Source organism: Leptonychotes weddellii, chromosome 5 (assembly GCF_054177405.1).
Source record: "Leptonychotes weddellii isolate Sample4059 chromosome 5, ASM5417740v2, whole genome shotgun sequence".
NCBI classification, from domain to species: domain Eukaryota; kingdom Metazoa; phylum Chordata; class Mammalia; order Carnivora; family Phocidae; genus Leptonychotes; species Leptonychotes weddellii.
The window spans coordinates 24728461-24744053 of NC_138373.1; the positions used below are offsets into that span (position 1 = coordinate 24728461).

The following is a 15593-nucleotide window of genomic DNA, read 5'->3' on the forward strand; positions in this document are numbered from 1 at the left end:
TGGATGGCTCAACTGGTTAAGCATCCGACTTTTGATCTCAGCTCAGGTCTTGATCTCAGGGTCATGAGTTCAAGCCCCGTGTTGGGCTCCACACTGTGTGTGGAGCCTATTTTAAAAAAAAAAAGAAAAGAAAAGAACTGATTTACTGATTTGCATGATTAATTTTGAGAGTCATCTGCTTCTTTTGAAAGTTCTGATTTTTTATTGTATAGCTTTTATGCTAGTTGCTTCATGTTTTTGTGGTTTGCCTTTTCATCTAGGATGTTGCCTTCCTGGAGAAGCTGATTAAAGATGATATAGAACGCGGAAAACTGCCCCTTTTGCTTGTAGCAAATGCTGGTAGGTATTATGAACTGAATCTCGCATTTTAGACATATGAGAGAAAGACTAGGTACTTAGCCTAAAAAAAAAGTCTAAAATGTTTGTGCACCACATGTTTAAGGTGGTTTATGTCAGCATCGTGGTGAGAATTACAATACTACACTTAGCTCCTTAGATTCCCTTTAATTGTTGGTTTGTTTGGGGAGTTATTTTGTTGATGTGTGTCCTTTCTCATTTAGGTTGTAAGTGCTTCTCTCTTTTGTGTGCCTCCTTTCTAAATTGAATTTTAAAATGTCATACTTAAGGGCGCCTGGGTGGCTCAGTTGGTTAAGCGACTGCCTTCGGCTCAGGTCATGATCCTGGAGTCCCGGGATCGAGTCCCACATCGGGCTCCCTGCTCGGCGGGGAGTCTGCTTCTCCCTCTCCCACTCCCCCTGCTTGTGTTCCCTCTCTCGCTGTGTCTTTCTCTGTCAAATAAATAAATAAAATCTTTAAAAAATAAATAAATAAATAAAATGTCATACTTAAATGTGCACCCTGAGCATGGCAGTTCAGCAGCCACTTTCTGCTGTGCTTCCCTCATCGTATTCAGCATTGTACTTGGAGCTCCAGACAGTGCGTAAGGCAAGAAAAATAATGACATGACACACATACTAGAAAGAATTAACTGTCTTTACTTGCAGATGGCCTGATTATCTAGATAGAAAGTCCTAAGGAAACTACAGAAAAGCCATTAGAACAATAAGCAAATTGATCAAGGGTTGCAGGATTTCTGTATACCAGCAATGAACCATTGAAATTGAATTAAAAATGCCATTCATAATAGCATCAAAAAAATGAAAACTTTATGGATAAATTTAACAAAATATATGCAAGATTTGTACACTGAAAACTATAAATATTGCTGAGAGAAATTCAAGAAAACCCAAATGAATGGAATGATACAGGATATGTACCTGTGGAAAGACTCAATATTATGAAGTCTAATTTCCCCAAATTAATCAGCCCCTATCAAAATTTCAGCAGGCTACAATTTCTTACAGAAGCTGATAAGCTGATTTTAAAATTTATATGGAAATACAGAGGATATGACGGATAGCCAAATAATTATGAAAAAGAACAAAATTCAAAGCCTTAGGCTATCTGGCTTTTAGACTTAATATAAAGTTGTCCCACAGGACACTGTGGGATTAATTGAAGACAGTAGAGTTTAGAAATAGACTCACATGTATAGGGTCACTTGACTTGTTACAAAGATGCCAAGGTATTTCAAGGGAAGAAAAGTGGGTCTTTTCCACCAGTGGTCTTGGAACTGGCGGATATCCACATGGGAAAAAAAAATTGAACCTTAACCCTTATCTCACTCTGTATACAAAAATCCGTTATGAATGATTTATTGACCTAAACCCTGCAAAGGAACCACTTGCATTTGTTGTGTTTGTTGGCAGTTGGTGAGGGTATGCAACCTTATCAGGTGGGATTCTGTTAACTGGAAGTTTAGGATGGTCGGGAGAATGCACGAGTTCCGTTTTACTCATGCTCTGTGAAGAGGGAGCCGCCTACCCAACCTGTAGTGTAAACAGATTCATCAAGGGGACAGGTTAAAGCATTCAGTATATTTAAACTGACTTCAGCATATTAAAACAAAGAACCTCTCGTATTGGGTTAAAAAAAAAAACCCTGCAATAAACTGATAAAAATTAAAAAAAAAAAAAAAAAAAAAAAAAACCCTGCAAATTTATCTATGTACACTTATAATAGACATACCTAAATAAAAACCCAGAAAATGACAAAAAGCAAGTGTGGAAAAGGGTATCTTGGGCACATAGTGACAGAACGAAAGTACTGTAGCCATGTTAGTGTGAGATAAGTAGACTCCACACTAATTATATAAATTCATATAATCCACTAAGACATAGTAGTTAAGGATGCTGATGAACGTAACTGAAAAATATAAAGGAAAACCTGAGGAAAAATTGATAAAATACAAGTATAAGTTGACAAACCCACCATCTTAGTGAGAGACTTGAATATATTTCTCCTGAAAGAACATCAAGTATATAGGAAAACATATAGAGGTTTTAAGTAACAGTATTAACAAGCTTGCTTGTTACATACGTACATAAAATGGAGAATATGCACACTTAAGAATTTGAATTACCAACTTGTAAAAGTTGATTTTAAGCCAGTTCACATAGAAAATCTCAGTAAAACAGGTAGAATGTTACTTCCTTCTTAGAGATAACGTATTTAAAAGCTTTTATCATGCTGTAAAGACTCAAAGTATTTGTTGCTTTTAGTATCCTTTTTTGTGTGTTTTATCCTAGGAACTGCGGCAGTAGGGCACACAGATAAGATTGGACGTTTGAAAGAACTCTGTGAGCAGTATGGCATATGGCTTCACGTGGAGGGGTGAGTGGAGGGTGAGGTTGGCTCCGTGCTGGGCCTGCACACAGTGCTCATTAAGAGTGGGCATCCAGGCTCTTATTTTGTTGTAACGTTTGTCTCTAAGGGCTCATTGGGTTCTATGGTAAAGGTAACAAAATGGCCCAAAGTGGCGTGAGCGAGAAGAGATTTTACTGGCTCACGTAACTAAAAAGATGTGTTAGGATTATTTTAGGCACAGCATCAGCCAGGGCTCAGCATCTTCCTCTCCCCACCCTCTCCCCCAGTCACTTGGCCTAATTTCCTCTATGGTGCCTCCATCTATAGATAGACTTTCCTATTTTGGTGCAAAGTAGTTGCAGTGGCTCCAGCTTGCTTTCCAGGTTTGTGTTCTGAGGGTCACAAGTCCCAACAAAAGCCTCCTACTGAGCCCATCACCATGGCGAGGGAAATGTAACACTTCCGTAGTTTCGGTGATTTGCCCACCTCTGGAGCAGGTGTCCCCTCCACCCAAAGCTGTGGTCTGATGGACGAGATTGGGGTGGTTTCCCAGAAGGGCTTAGGGGAGGATACGGGGCAGCTCCAGGAATCCATCACCAGCACGCCATAGGAGCTGGGTTATTTTGTCCCTCTGGGAAAGAGTTGATGACTAGAAAATCTTTTATATGAAAGATAAAACAAGACACCCATTACATTACATCAGTAGGTGACATCCCCTGAAACACATTTAATTAAAGCGCATTTTCAGGGTTTTGCTGAAATTGGTATATGCCGCATTTTCTGTTAATATAAGCACTTATAACCCGGCTGAGAGACATTTAAATGTCGGCTTAAAACAACACAGCCTTTTTTTTTTTTTTTTTTTTTAAGTATAAACTTAGTGAATAAGCAGCAGTAAATAATTTGTGTTTTTTTCCCAGTGTGAATCTGGCAACCTTGGCTCTAGGTTATGTCTCCTCATCAGTTCTGGTATGTGATTGATTTACTAAATACTGTGTTTTTAAGAAGGAATTTAAAATCACTTAATCCCCGAGGCGCCTGGGTGGCTCAGTTGGTTAAGCATCCAACTCTTGATTTTGGCTCCAGTCTTGATCTCAGGGTCGTGGGTTCAAGCCTCATGTTGGGCTCTGTGCTGGGCATGAGCCTACTTTAAAAAAAACAAAAACAATCCCTGATGGCTTTTCATGTTTTTATGGATGGAGGAGGGTGTTGGGTTTAGTGTATTCTGATGGTCTGTAACAAAAAGTTGTTTTCTCTCTGGTAGGCTGCAACCAAATGTGACAGCATGACACTGACTCTGGGTCCATGGCTGGGTTTGCCGGCTGTCCCTGCAGTCACCCTTTATAAACACGACGATCCTGCCTTGGTAAGCTCACTCTCACTGGGAGGGACTGGGGAGTGGCTAATAATCATTAGCAAGTCTGGGAGCAAAATAGGGAAAAAGTAGAAAGTTTCCTTAATGCCACTTCTGTGACTCTTTTTATCAAAAAAATGTTTCTGACGTAAGTGAAACAGTACTGTATACGTTTTTTCTATTTATTCTCCTCATAGGCCCCCATGTGTATGAGGAACTTCTTATGACATTATGACTGCGTAATATTCTGTTACTTAAATACTGCAATTTAATCATTCTCTGTTTGTCAACTTTTAGGATGTTTTCAAAATTTTGTTACTAAAATAATGAGTATCTTTCTGTATTTCAAATTATGTCCTTAGAATATGTCCCCTGAAGTGACATTACTATTAAAAGTAGTTAAAGCTCTTGATCCCCATTGTCTAGAAGGTTGTAACATATTTTTTCTAAGAAGTGGTTCTTAAGAGTAGATCAGTTAGTGATAGGCCTATGCAAAATAAGCTTTAAGTGATTCTTACTAAAACAGTTAATGTGTTGCTCAGTCGATAATGGCCAGGTGTTTGAGGATACTCAGAACAGCCTTGGAAGGGGCTTCCTCCTGAGTGCCTGAGAGTTCTGGCTCTGGGACACGACCCATCTGGATTCTCATCCTGGCTTTGCCACACCTGAGCCGTGAGCCCTTGAAAGCAAGTTCTCTGACCTAGGTTGTCTAGAATACTTGCCTCATGGGGCCGTTAGATGGTCAGATGAATAAGGCAAGCCAAGTGCCTGGCATAGCATCTGAACCATACTAAGTGCAGAGGAAAATGGTAACTAGATAATTCTGCTGTGTGTCTTCACTGGTTTTGATCGCTAAAACCATATTGGCTTTTTTTAGACTTTAGTTGCCGGTCTTACATCAAACAAGCCAGCAGACAAACTCCGTGCCCTGCCACTGTGGTTGTCTTTACAGTACTTGGGCCTCGATGGGATTGTGGAGAGGATTAAGCATGCCTGCCAACTGGTGAGTAGAAACCTCAAGTTTAAATGAGCCACCAGGGGCGCCTGGGTGGCTCAGTCGTTAAGTGTCTGCCTTCGGCTCAGGTCATGATCCCAGGGTCCTGGGATAGAGCCCCGCATCGGGCTCCTTGCTCAGCTGGGAGTCTGCTTCTCCCTCTCCCAGTCCCCCTGCTTGTGTTCCCTCTCAGGCTGTGTCTCTCTCTGTCAAATAAATAATCTTTACAAAAATAAAAATAGTAAATAAATGAGCCACCAGTACTCTGTGGCAAAAGCAGCGACGGAAAATTGCCTCATTGCCTCACCCACCATCCATGACCTTCTTGTCTGGATTTGGCTTCTCATAAGCAAGCAGATTGCATGCGTACATTTCCTGTGTGGAGTTCTGGGAGGGACTGCTGGGGTGTCCCAACAATTGTGGCCACATGAAATGAGATTAGATGAATGCCCATGTCAGCATAGGATGAGAAAAGAAGTCACAAGATGAGAGCCAAGGAGTGAAAGAAGCAAAAGGGGGCGGGAGGTAAATGTGGCCCCTGACTGGCTCTCTCTTGAGGGGGAAGGAAATATGGCCACTGGGGGTTGATGATGGATGGGCTGCGTATTTTTAATACCAGCTGGCTTGGGCTCCCAAATGGCAAGGCTCTAGGGACAGTTCTATAATTCTCCTTCTGTATGAGGCGTTCTTGTGAAAATGTGTCATTATGCTCTAGTTTAGAAAGCAAAGAAAGTCATGTTTATGCAGTTTGAGCTGAGTCTGAAAGCTTGCCGACTCCTCTCTAAGTCTGTTGGCTTACGTGGTAGACGGGGGTGATGTAATAAGAGATTGTTAGGAGGACTGAATGAGCGCATACGTGTGAGGCTCTCACAGTAGTGCTTGATCACATGCAGATGGATTTAAAAATAAATCTTTGTTTTAAATGTGTTCTGTGGAATCAGTACTTCCTCACGTGTCATTTTTATGTTTAGGGGAAATTCGTATCTTGTGTCACCGTAGCAGCTGTCTTTGGGTTTGTAATGTCAGGATCGTTCATCCTGAGACTCCTTTCTCATGCAGCAGAAATGCTGTAAATGAAGTAGTTTGATTTTTACATGAGATAATTTCAAGATTTGTGTTCATTAGGTTTACAAAAGCACATCTTTAAAAAAATTCTGTCACTGGGCTGTCAGCTCACGTTTTGAGGTTTGGTTGTTCAGAAGGGGAGGCCTTTATTGCCATGGTAACTTAGTCACTTTGGGGAAGGTCTGGGCATCAGGGGAGGGCTCTGCAATTCCCTTTGGCTTACAGAGCACAGGAAAATAATGAGACGTTAACTACCAAACTCTGGAGGTCACTGCAGCTCTGTCTTCCTGCAAGCAAACACTGTAGCTGGTCACAGGACTGCTGACCACGTCTGATGGCCTGTCGCTGACTCCGCGCTGCTCCCAGCATGTGGGAAACTGCCGGGGAATGTAGTACGTGTGGTCATCTGTATGTTCATGCCTCCTAGTCCATCTGTGGAGGCAGAAATCTGTATCCTCCTCCTCTGCTTCCTCCCATCATCCTCATCATCATTGTTCTCCTCATCTTCCTGGGAAGCAGTTAGTGAGCATTTACTCAGTGCAAAGCACTATGCCACGCACTGTGCATGCACGGTTTCATTTGCACTTCCTAGGATATGAAGTCCACTGGTAGCAGCATACTAAGAAGTAGTTTTCATGAGGGGTTTTCCAGTGTCTGACACTCAGTAAATAACTGCAGAATGAATGAACCCCAAACCCATAACGTAGAGGCTCTTTTATCCCCACATCAATAATGAGAGACCTCGGATTGAGATAACAATAGAACGATGAGGGGCACCTGGGTGGCTCAGTTGTTGGGCGTCTGCCTTCGGCTCAGGTCATGATCCCAGGGTCCTGGGATCGAGCCCCGCATCGGGCTCCTGCTCCGCAGGAAGCCTGCTTCTCCCTCTCCCACTCCCCCTGCTTATGTTCCCTCTTTTGCTGTGTCTCTGTCAAATAAATAAAATCTTTAAAAACAACAACAACGACTATAGAACGATGAGGCAGTAGGTAGGTCATCACACAGACGTGATGCACACGGTGTTCTGGAGACTGTTTCTAGGCACCTGACACAACCACCCTGTCAGATAGCTACTCTCCTCATTTTATCATCGAGGGACCTGAAGCGCAGAGAGGCTGAATAAGGTGTCCAAGGTCATAGCTAGTAAGTGGCAGATGGACTTAATCCTTGTCCCACAGGTGAGATTTTGAACTCAGATGTGCTTATTCCAGACCCTGTGCTCTGAACAGCTCCTCATTTATCTTTGCTCTTCCTTCCCCAGTATCAGGTTCTGTGTCTTGCGCACATTTGCACTCAGTAGTTCTGTGGGGTTTTTTGAGCTATAATTGGCATATAACATTATATCAGTTTCGGGTGTACAACATGATGAGTCAATAGTTGTGTATATTGGGAAATAATCACCACAGTTACAAGTCCAGTTAACACATGTCACCATACACTGTTACAGAATTATTTTCTCTTCTGATGAGGACTTTTAAGATTTACTCTTAGCAATTTTCAGATATGCAATATAGTGTTATGAACTATAGTCACCACGCTGAACATGACATCCCTGTGACTTACTTATTTTACAACTGGAAATTTGTATCTTTAAGCCACCTTTACCTATTTGCCCCACTTCCCACCCCCTGCCTCTGGCAGCCACCAGTCTGTTCTCTGAATTTATGAGCCTGTGGGGTTTTTTGTTTTGTTTTAGATTCCACATATAAGTGATATCATACACTATTTGTCTTTCTCTTTCTGAATTATTTCACTTAGCATAATGTCCTGAAGGTCCATTCATGTTGTCACAAATGGCAAGATTTCATTCTTTTTTATGGTGAATCATGCTTCCTTGTGTACGTATATTACATACGACGTTTTCTTTATTCATCCATCCATTGATGGACACTCAGGTTGTTTCTACGTCTTGGCTATTGTAAATAATGCTGTAGTGAACATGGGGGAGGGGGTGCAGATATCTTTTCAAATTGGTGTTTTTGCTTTGTTTGGATAAATACCCAGAAGTGGAATTGCTGAATCATAAGGTGGTTCTATTTTTAAATTTTTGAGGAACCTCCATACTCTTTCCATAGGGGCTATGCCAGTTTGCTTTCCTACCAATAGTGCTCCGGGGTTCCCTTTTCTCCACATTCTTGCCCACGTTTGTTATTTCTTTTCTCTTTGATACTAGCCATTCTGACAGGTGTGAGGTGATATCTCATTGTGGTTTTGATTTGCATTTGCCGGATGATGAGTGATACCGAGCATCTCTTCATGTGTCTCTTGGCCATTTGGATGTCCTCTTTGGAAAAAAAATCTCTATTCAGATCTTCTCATTGTTAAATCAGATTTTGGTTTTTTGCTCTTGAGTTGTAGGAGTTGTATATATTTTGGACATTAACTCCTTGTCAGGTAAATTGTTTGCAGATATCTCCTCCCATTCAGTAGACTGACTTTTCATTTTGATGGTGGTTTCCTTTGCTGTGCGGAAGCTTTTTAGTTTGGTATAGTAGTTTGTTTTTGCATTTGTGTACTGAGTAGGTTTTGAAAGAATGAATGACTTATGTTGCTAATATGACAAATTCACATATGTCTTATTAGAAAAAGCCTTTCTGGAAGCACTGCATGTAACTTGCAACTGAAAGATCGGGGAATGTTTGCAGTCGTTGAAAAGCAAGAATTGGCAGCCTACCTCAGGAGCCACCAAGTGACAAATGGCTTTATCTGCCTGAGATCCTTGTTTTCAGGCCTGCAAAGACCCTCCTAAAAACCATTTCTTAATATGTTATGTTAATCTAGGGAAATTATAATAAGTAATTATTAAATACATATAATTTAATGAAATTATGGTAATTATAAGCTGTTGTTTGTCTTTTGCAGAGTCAACGGTTACAAGAAAGTCTGAAGAAAGTGAACCACATCAAAATCTTGGTACGGTATATAATTTGATCTGTTTTTGAAGTAAATAGCTTAAGTTCAAGTTAGAATGATCTCCAGATTTGATGCATTTCAGTGTAATTGTGACAATTCTAGTAAAACCCACATTCTTTGGAAGAGAATCATGCACATCCTGATGACCTAACTCTACAGAAAGCACAAACCCCAGAAATTTGTACCATTTGCTGAACCCCTTTGGTGCTTTTCATATAATCATTTGTAGTTTTATTCTGTTAAAATTTAGAAATGCACAAACACTGTTGACCACCTGACCAGTGATTTTAAAACACCCATCTTCCTGATATGAAAAGTCATTTTGTCTCTCACAATGTTTTGGATGACTTTTTCTGAAATCTTCTGACACTAGAGTTTTCATTTGCACAGAGTGAGGAGTAAGGAAAAGATAAGCACGTGACCTTGCTCTTGTCTTCCCCTGGTATCTCCCTAAAAGATGCCAAACTCTATCGGAGAGTGCTGTCTAGGGGTAATTACCAGACAAGGAGATGAGGATTTAGCAGGGCTAATAACCAAGTATCAGTTCAGGCTTGAATGTTTTCATGTTTTGCTTCATTGTATTTTAGAATTTCAGAAAATATAGGTCAGATTCTAATTTAAACAGGGTCACTGGGTGCTGCAGGACCCAGTTAAGTGCAAAACTAATACGTGAGTTAATTTGGGGTTCAAGTTAATAGTGTTTATTTCCATTTTAGTACACAGTTTGCTTTAAGTGCCTGAGAGGGGGGCTGCTCGGCGTTGCCTTCAGAGTAGGAGCTTGGAGCCTATTCAGTTGACCTGAGATGACCCAAGTTCTAGTTTGGAAGAGGAGAGTGGCCCATTGGAGAAGCAGAGGGATGCATGTTAAGTCAGGAGACCTGGGTTCTCATTTCAGCCATATCACCGCGGCCCTGTGACATTGAGTCATTCTCTTAACTGCCTAAGCCTGTGAGCTCAGTTGTCAGTGAAGGTATGTTGGTTGGACTCCTTTAGTAAACAGAGAAGCCCAGACTATGGACTAGCATGAGCAAGATGGCAGGAATCAAGGCAGTGCTGGGCCAGTGGACTTTCTGTCCCTCCCTTGCTGAGCCCACTCAGGCTCTCATATCCTCTCTCCCTCCTCCTCCAAGCTGGGAGATTCTGCTGGTGCTGGTTAATCACCAGTGGGTTTGGGGCATCTGTTTAAGGCCAGGGAACCCTGCTCCATCCCTCCCTCCAGTGGATGCTTTTCTCGGGAAAGGTACAACCACCGGCCAACCCCGTGCAGCACTGAGGCTTCGGTAACAGGCCTCATCACAGCTGCTGGGTGTGAGATGCATGCCGTGTGCCGTGCACAGTGCTGAGCACGGGGGTTCTCTCATTTACCCCTCACCATAGTCCCCTGCGTGTGTGCTCTTCCTTCTAGCTGGAAGCACTGTTCCTTTCCATTCTTTTCAAGACTCGTTTCTTACCCTTCAGATCTTAGTTCAAATATCATGTCTTCAGGGGCGCCTGGGTGGCTCAGTCGGTTGAGCATCCGACTTTTGATTTCAGCTCAGGTCATGATCTCAGGGTCCTGGGATCAAGCCCCGCATCGGGCTCCCTGCTCAGCAGGAAGTCTGCTTGAGGATTCTCTCTCTTCCTCTCCCTCTGCCCCTCCCCTGCTCACTCACACGGTCTCTCTCAAATAAATAAATAAATCTTAAAAAAAAACAAAAAACAAAAAAAACCCCCACCAAATATGTCTTCAGAGACGCCTTGCCTGGCTGTCCTATGTGAGCCAGCCTTGCCACTGTCCATCACTCTGTTCCCTGGGTGTGTCCTTCATTGCAGTTCTTACTACTTGAGACCGTGTGTGTGTTCCTTGTCTGTTTTTCTTTGTAGAAGCTTTGTAAAGGCAGGGACTTTTGTCTTTTGGTTTTTTCATAGTGTGCCAAGTTTATTATTTGGCCTAGAGTAGGCATTTAAGTGTGAATGAATAAATCTATCTGTGAGTTGGTCGCAGTGGCTGTCTCCTCCTTCCTGGTGAGGAAGCAGGCCCAGAGCAGTTCAGTGATTTGCTTGGGCCACGTGGCTGTAGGACGCGGTAGAGCTGGCCTGTGTTCTGAACCAGTGGGCCATTCTGTCCCCGGTCAGTTTTCAGGAGAACTTAGTATTTGTCCTGCTTCAGGGACTTGTTACAAAGGGCAGATCAGATAATGTATGAAAAAGCAAAGTGAAGATTGTAGGGCATCACAAAATCCTGGTCATTATTAAATGGCTTTTGCTCTTGCCACAGTTTTCGTATGGTGTTCCCACAGATCCCCAGTCATTGAGTCCTCACGGGACGTCACTGCGGTGGAGTGATGTTACTTCATCTCTCTTCGCTGTGGTCACGTGTCCCGAGTCCCATCATAGTAGGCGGCGGGGCCAGGACTTGAAGCCAGGGCGTTGGAGATGAGCTGTGTCTGCAGCACAGACGTGCTTCCCGGGCTCAGCAGCCCAGGGTCTCTTCCTGCTGCCGGGAGGCCTGGGGCAGCTGCTGGGTCCGTGGGCCGGTGCCCGTCTTCCCAGCAGCCGAGTCGTGGGCTGCCTGCCTGCCTCTCCTGGGCCCATGGGCCTCGTTCTAACCTTGGCACCTACGGGGGGGAGTCTAATATTTCACCCTTACCCCTGAAAACCGCAGAATGCCCCCATGCACCGTTTACGTCTCTGCTGGCCTTTAAGATCGTCTCCGTCCTTAGGGTCCTGCTCCTTCGACTGTGGTCGAAAATCCTCAGATTTTCTAAAACTCCTGCTTGGGACTTGTGCTTATTAAACTTGAGGGTTCTTTTTTTTTTTTTTCCCTGATCAATTCTGTCAAGTTTGTTTTTGCAAATATGACCTCTTTCTCCGGTCTTACCTCTGGACCTTGAGTTGGCAGCGTAGTGAACCTCGCCGCTCCGTGTGCCATGCGCCCCTCTGACACGTCCCAGCGCCGCCTCTTTGCCGCTGCCTCACGAGCTTCGCCAGGCCTTTCTTTGCTCCTGAGCTGCCTGGCATCTGCGTCAGCCATTCGCTGGGCTTTTACTTTCCATGACTTCTTCTGCCTTCCAGCATATTCTTTCTAGTTCTTATTCAAGTCGGTGCCTCCTTTTCAGTCATCTTTTTTTTTTTAATTGTTCCTGGTCTTCATTTTTCTATTTGAGCATGGTTGCTACCGTCTATTTCTGAATTTCTGATTGTTGCTTTATTATTTCAGTTCTTGGATCACCCCTGGACGGTGTCTGCCGACTCCTGCCTGTGTGGGTGTGTCATAACTTGTCACTGAGAACTAGATGTTTTTGCCTGTGTGACTGGCCCAGGTCTGTCCGTCAGTTCCACAGCTCCAGGACTCTTGCGCCACATGGGACATCAAGGCCTCTGTGGTGCACACCTACCTGATGCTTTGCTCTCATGAGAGGATTTTTTTCTCCCTCTGTAGACATAGCCTCAAGTGGCGGTAAACCCTCTTGCTGGTCAGCGGGTGGAGTTTTTCTCTCCCTCTTTTCACCTGGAGCATCCTTCAAGGGTCCCGGATTTATGTGCCCTTTACTGCCATCCGCACATGGGCCTGAAGACTCTGGATGTTAAAGCCAGGTTCCCGTACCTGCTCCCCTCCCTCCAACCTCTGCTCAGCCAACAATATTCTTTGCTTTCTCTTCTTTCTAGATTTACTGTTTTTGTGAGCCTCGCCGTGGTTTAAAAGGTTTTTTGGTTATCAGGATATTTAATCCAGCATTTCAGTCTGCCATGTGCTAGAAGCAGAATTCTGTGTACATAACCCTGGACAGTATTTCTCATACACTGACATTTGAGACCACCAAGCTCAAAGAAATAGGAAACCAAAGACTATATTAAACTATATATAGAAATCTCGGCACTCAAATCATCCTGACTTATCCTAAGTGAGGATGGGGGAATGGCTATAGAATTTTGTTGCTTTTGTTTCTGTTTCCTTCTTGGGTTTACTCTATTCTATTTAGATATTAAGCCCCTCCAGCTTTAAAAGTATTAATAGATTTATTTGTTTATGTGAAAGTCAGAGGAGATGATAGGTGAGCACAGGAATCAGCTCAGTAAGTTGGTAGATTGGATACACATCTTGCTTGATCTGAATCACATCCAAAGGCAGACGCTTAACCGACTGAGCCACCCAGGCGCCCTGGAAAATAGGTTTTATGACTAGAATTGTTGAATGCTCAGAGATCCTCTGTCCCTGTGTGTCATATTCTGTCAAGGGCATTGCTGTTCCCTTTGTATCCTGACCCTGTGGTGGAGCTGAGGGCCAGCTGTGTGTTTGTTCAATGGTGAGCATGAACTTCATGCTGGCTTATCTTAATGCAGTGAATGTTTTTGTCTGTAATGAAATCCATTAATGAAGTTAGTCATCTGACCCCTGTCCCGAATATAAGGACCATTTCAGTGATTGAGAAAATATGAAGCTTCAGAAGCTCTAGACTGTGTTTATCTTCTTGCCAGCAGGACTTACATCCTGTTCTGAGAGTTTTACAAAGTGAGAATACTATGTCTGTGAATATAAAATATGTTGCAGTCAGGGGCACCTGGGTGGCTCAGTCGGTTAAGTGTCCCAACTCTTGGTTTTGGCTCAGGTCATGATCTCAAGAGTCGTTGAGATCAAGCCCCATGTCGGGCTCCACGCTGGGCATGGAGTATATTCTCCCCACTTCCCCAACACCCCCCCCCCCCGGCTTTCTCTCTAAAATCTTAAAAAAAGTTGCAGTCAGTCCGGCTTGAGTTAGCATAATTTCTAGATTCTTGAAAGCTTCAGCTCTCCCAACACTGATTCTGGTTATACTTTTTCCTTGCCTCCTTTGATCTTTAATGGCACACTTACGTTTATTATCATTATAGTTTCCTCCTGCTTTAATTTCAGCGTGCCAGTGTCAGATGTTCTAATTCAGCAGTGTATTCTTAGAACCAGCTTAGAATTATTTCTAGGAATTTTACTAAACCCTTGATTGTTGTTTCTGTAGCAAGTGAAATTAACCTTTGAGTTTTACGTGTTTATTAAGAAAATATGCTTATCTCTAGCCTGTTTTTCCAAACTCACTGTTTTATTTTGCAGGTGTTGGGGTTTAATGTTACTTGGTAATATCAGATTGATTTTTCAGGTGGAAGATGAGCTCAGCTCTCCAGTAGTGGTGTTCAGGTTTTTCCAGGAATTACCAGGCTCAGGTAAGGGATTCTAAAAAGAGTTATTTTTGTACTTGTGTTTAAGGGCTTTGAATTTTAAACCATTTCAACAGATATAGTCTAAAATATTTTGACTGCTAAAATCTTCAGTCATCGTTTCAGAAAATGTTAATAATTTTCAGCCTGATTTTGGCTCAGGTCATGATCTCCACCCTGGGTGTAGAGCTGCTTAAGATTCTCTCCCTCTCCTTCTGTCCCTCCCCACCCCCGCTCTTGTGCATGTTTGCTCTCTCAAAAAAAAAAAAAAAAAAATTTTATAAAAATTTTCACAAAAACTCCCGGCCTAAATGCCTTAGCATTTTACTGATAGTTTCCTGCGATCAAACCAGTGGTTTCCAAATGCCAGTCCCTGGACTAGTGCTAGAATGAATGGGTAAGAGTCCCTTGAAAAGAGAGATCTGGATACATATGTATATACAACCTAGTGAATCAGAGTATCTGAGTTAGGGCCCCCAAATCTCTCTTTTATTTTTTTGTGCTTATCACAGTTTATTTTTTTAAGTAATTTATTTTTATTTATTTTTTTTTTTTTTAAAGATTTTATTTATTCATTTGAGAGAGAATGAGATAGAGAGAGAGCATGAGAGGGGGGAGGGTCAGAGGGAGAAGCAGACTCCCTGCCGAGCAGGGAGCCCGATGCGGGACTCGATCCCGGGACTCCAGGATCATGACCTGAGCTGAAGGCAGTCACTTAACCAACTGAGCCACCCAGGCGCCCCATATTTTTTTAAGTAATTTAAAATACTATGTAAACATACAGTAAAGACATTGGCAGTTGAGATTGGGAATAACCTGAGGCTATTTTTAAAGGATGTCCCAATTGCCCCTGTCCTAGTCCAGGTTTTTCTCACCTGGACAGCCACGGTCCCCACCAAACTGATCTCTCACTTCCGTGTACTATACACACCCCATTCGGGACCATTCTCTGCATGGAGAGTGGGTGGTGATACACGTGGGAGTCCCGTTGTGCCCTGTCGCTGCCCAGACCCTTCAGTATCTTACTATTTCTATTGAATTAAGTCCAAGCTCTGTACCTTGTGAGGCCTGTGGGGTCTAGCCTTTGCCATTTACTCTGACTTCCTTTTAGGCCACCTCTTCTCTTGATCATTGCTTTAGTCAGACTGGTCTTCTCTGAGTTTCTAGAACATTCTGCACTGTCCTAGAGCAAGACCTTTGCACTTGCTGTTCCCTTTGCCTCAAGCACATTGCCCTTCACTCTTCTTCTGGCTGGCTCCCTGTCACCATTCAGGTCTCCATAATGTCCAGCCTCCTCAGAGAGGCCTTCCCTATCTGTCCTGTCTAAAGCGACTGTATCAGAGGCCCTACCTTTTTTCATGGCACTAGCAACAGTATATGGTGATTTCATTT

The 15593-nt window shown here is 43.0% G+C and overlaps 2 protein-coding genes across 2 annotated transcripts in view; one reads left to right on the forward strand and one right to left on the reverse strand.

Annotated features, from left to right (window-relative positions):
* NTAN1 (N-terminal asparagine amidase) overlaps nucleotides 1-15593 on the reverse strand; it is a 192996-nt gene that overhangs the window by 154588 nt on the left and 22815 nt on the right. The gene's annotated exons all lie outside the window — the stretch shown is intronic.
* PDXDC1 (pyridoxal dependent decarboxylase domain containing 1) overlaps nucleotides 1-15593 on the forward strand; it is a 51141-nt gene that overhangs the window by 26146 nt on the left and 9402 nt on the right. Inside the window, exons 8-14 of the mRNA XM_081819976.1 lie at nucleotides 261-339; nucleotides 2649-2733; nucleotides 3627-3675; nucleotides 3971-4072; nucleotides 4938-5063; nucleotides 8982-9032; nucleotides 14144-14207. Coding sequence (XP_081676102.1) covers nucleotides 261-339; nucleotides 2649-2733; nucleotides 3627-3675; nucleotides 3971-4072; nucleotides 4938-5063; nucleotides 8982-9032; nucleotides 14144-14207 — 556 coding nt within the window. The remainder of the gene's footprint in view (nucleotides 1-260; nucleotides 340-2648; nucleotides 2734-3626; nucleotides 3676-3970; nucleotides 4073-4937; nucleotides 5064-8981; nucleotides 9033-14143; nucleotides 14208-15593) is intronic.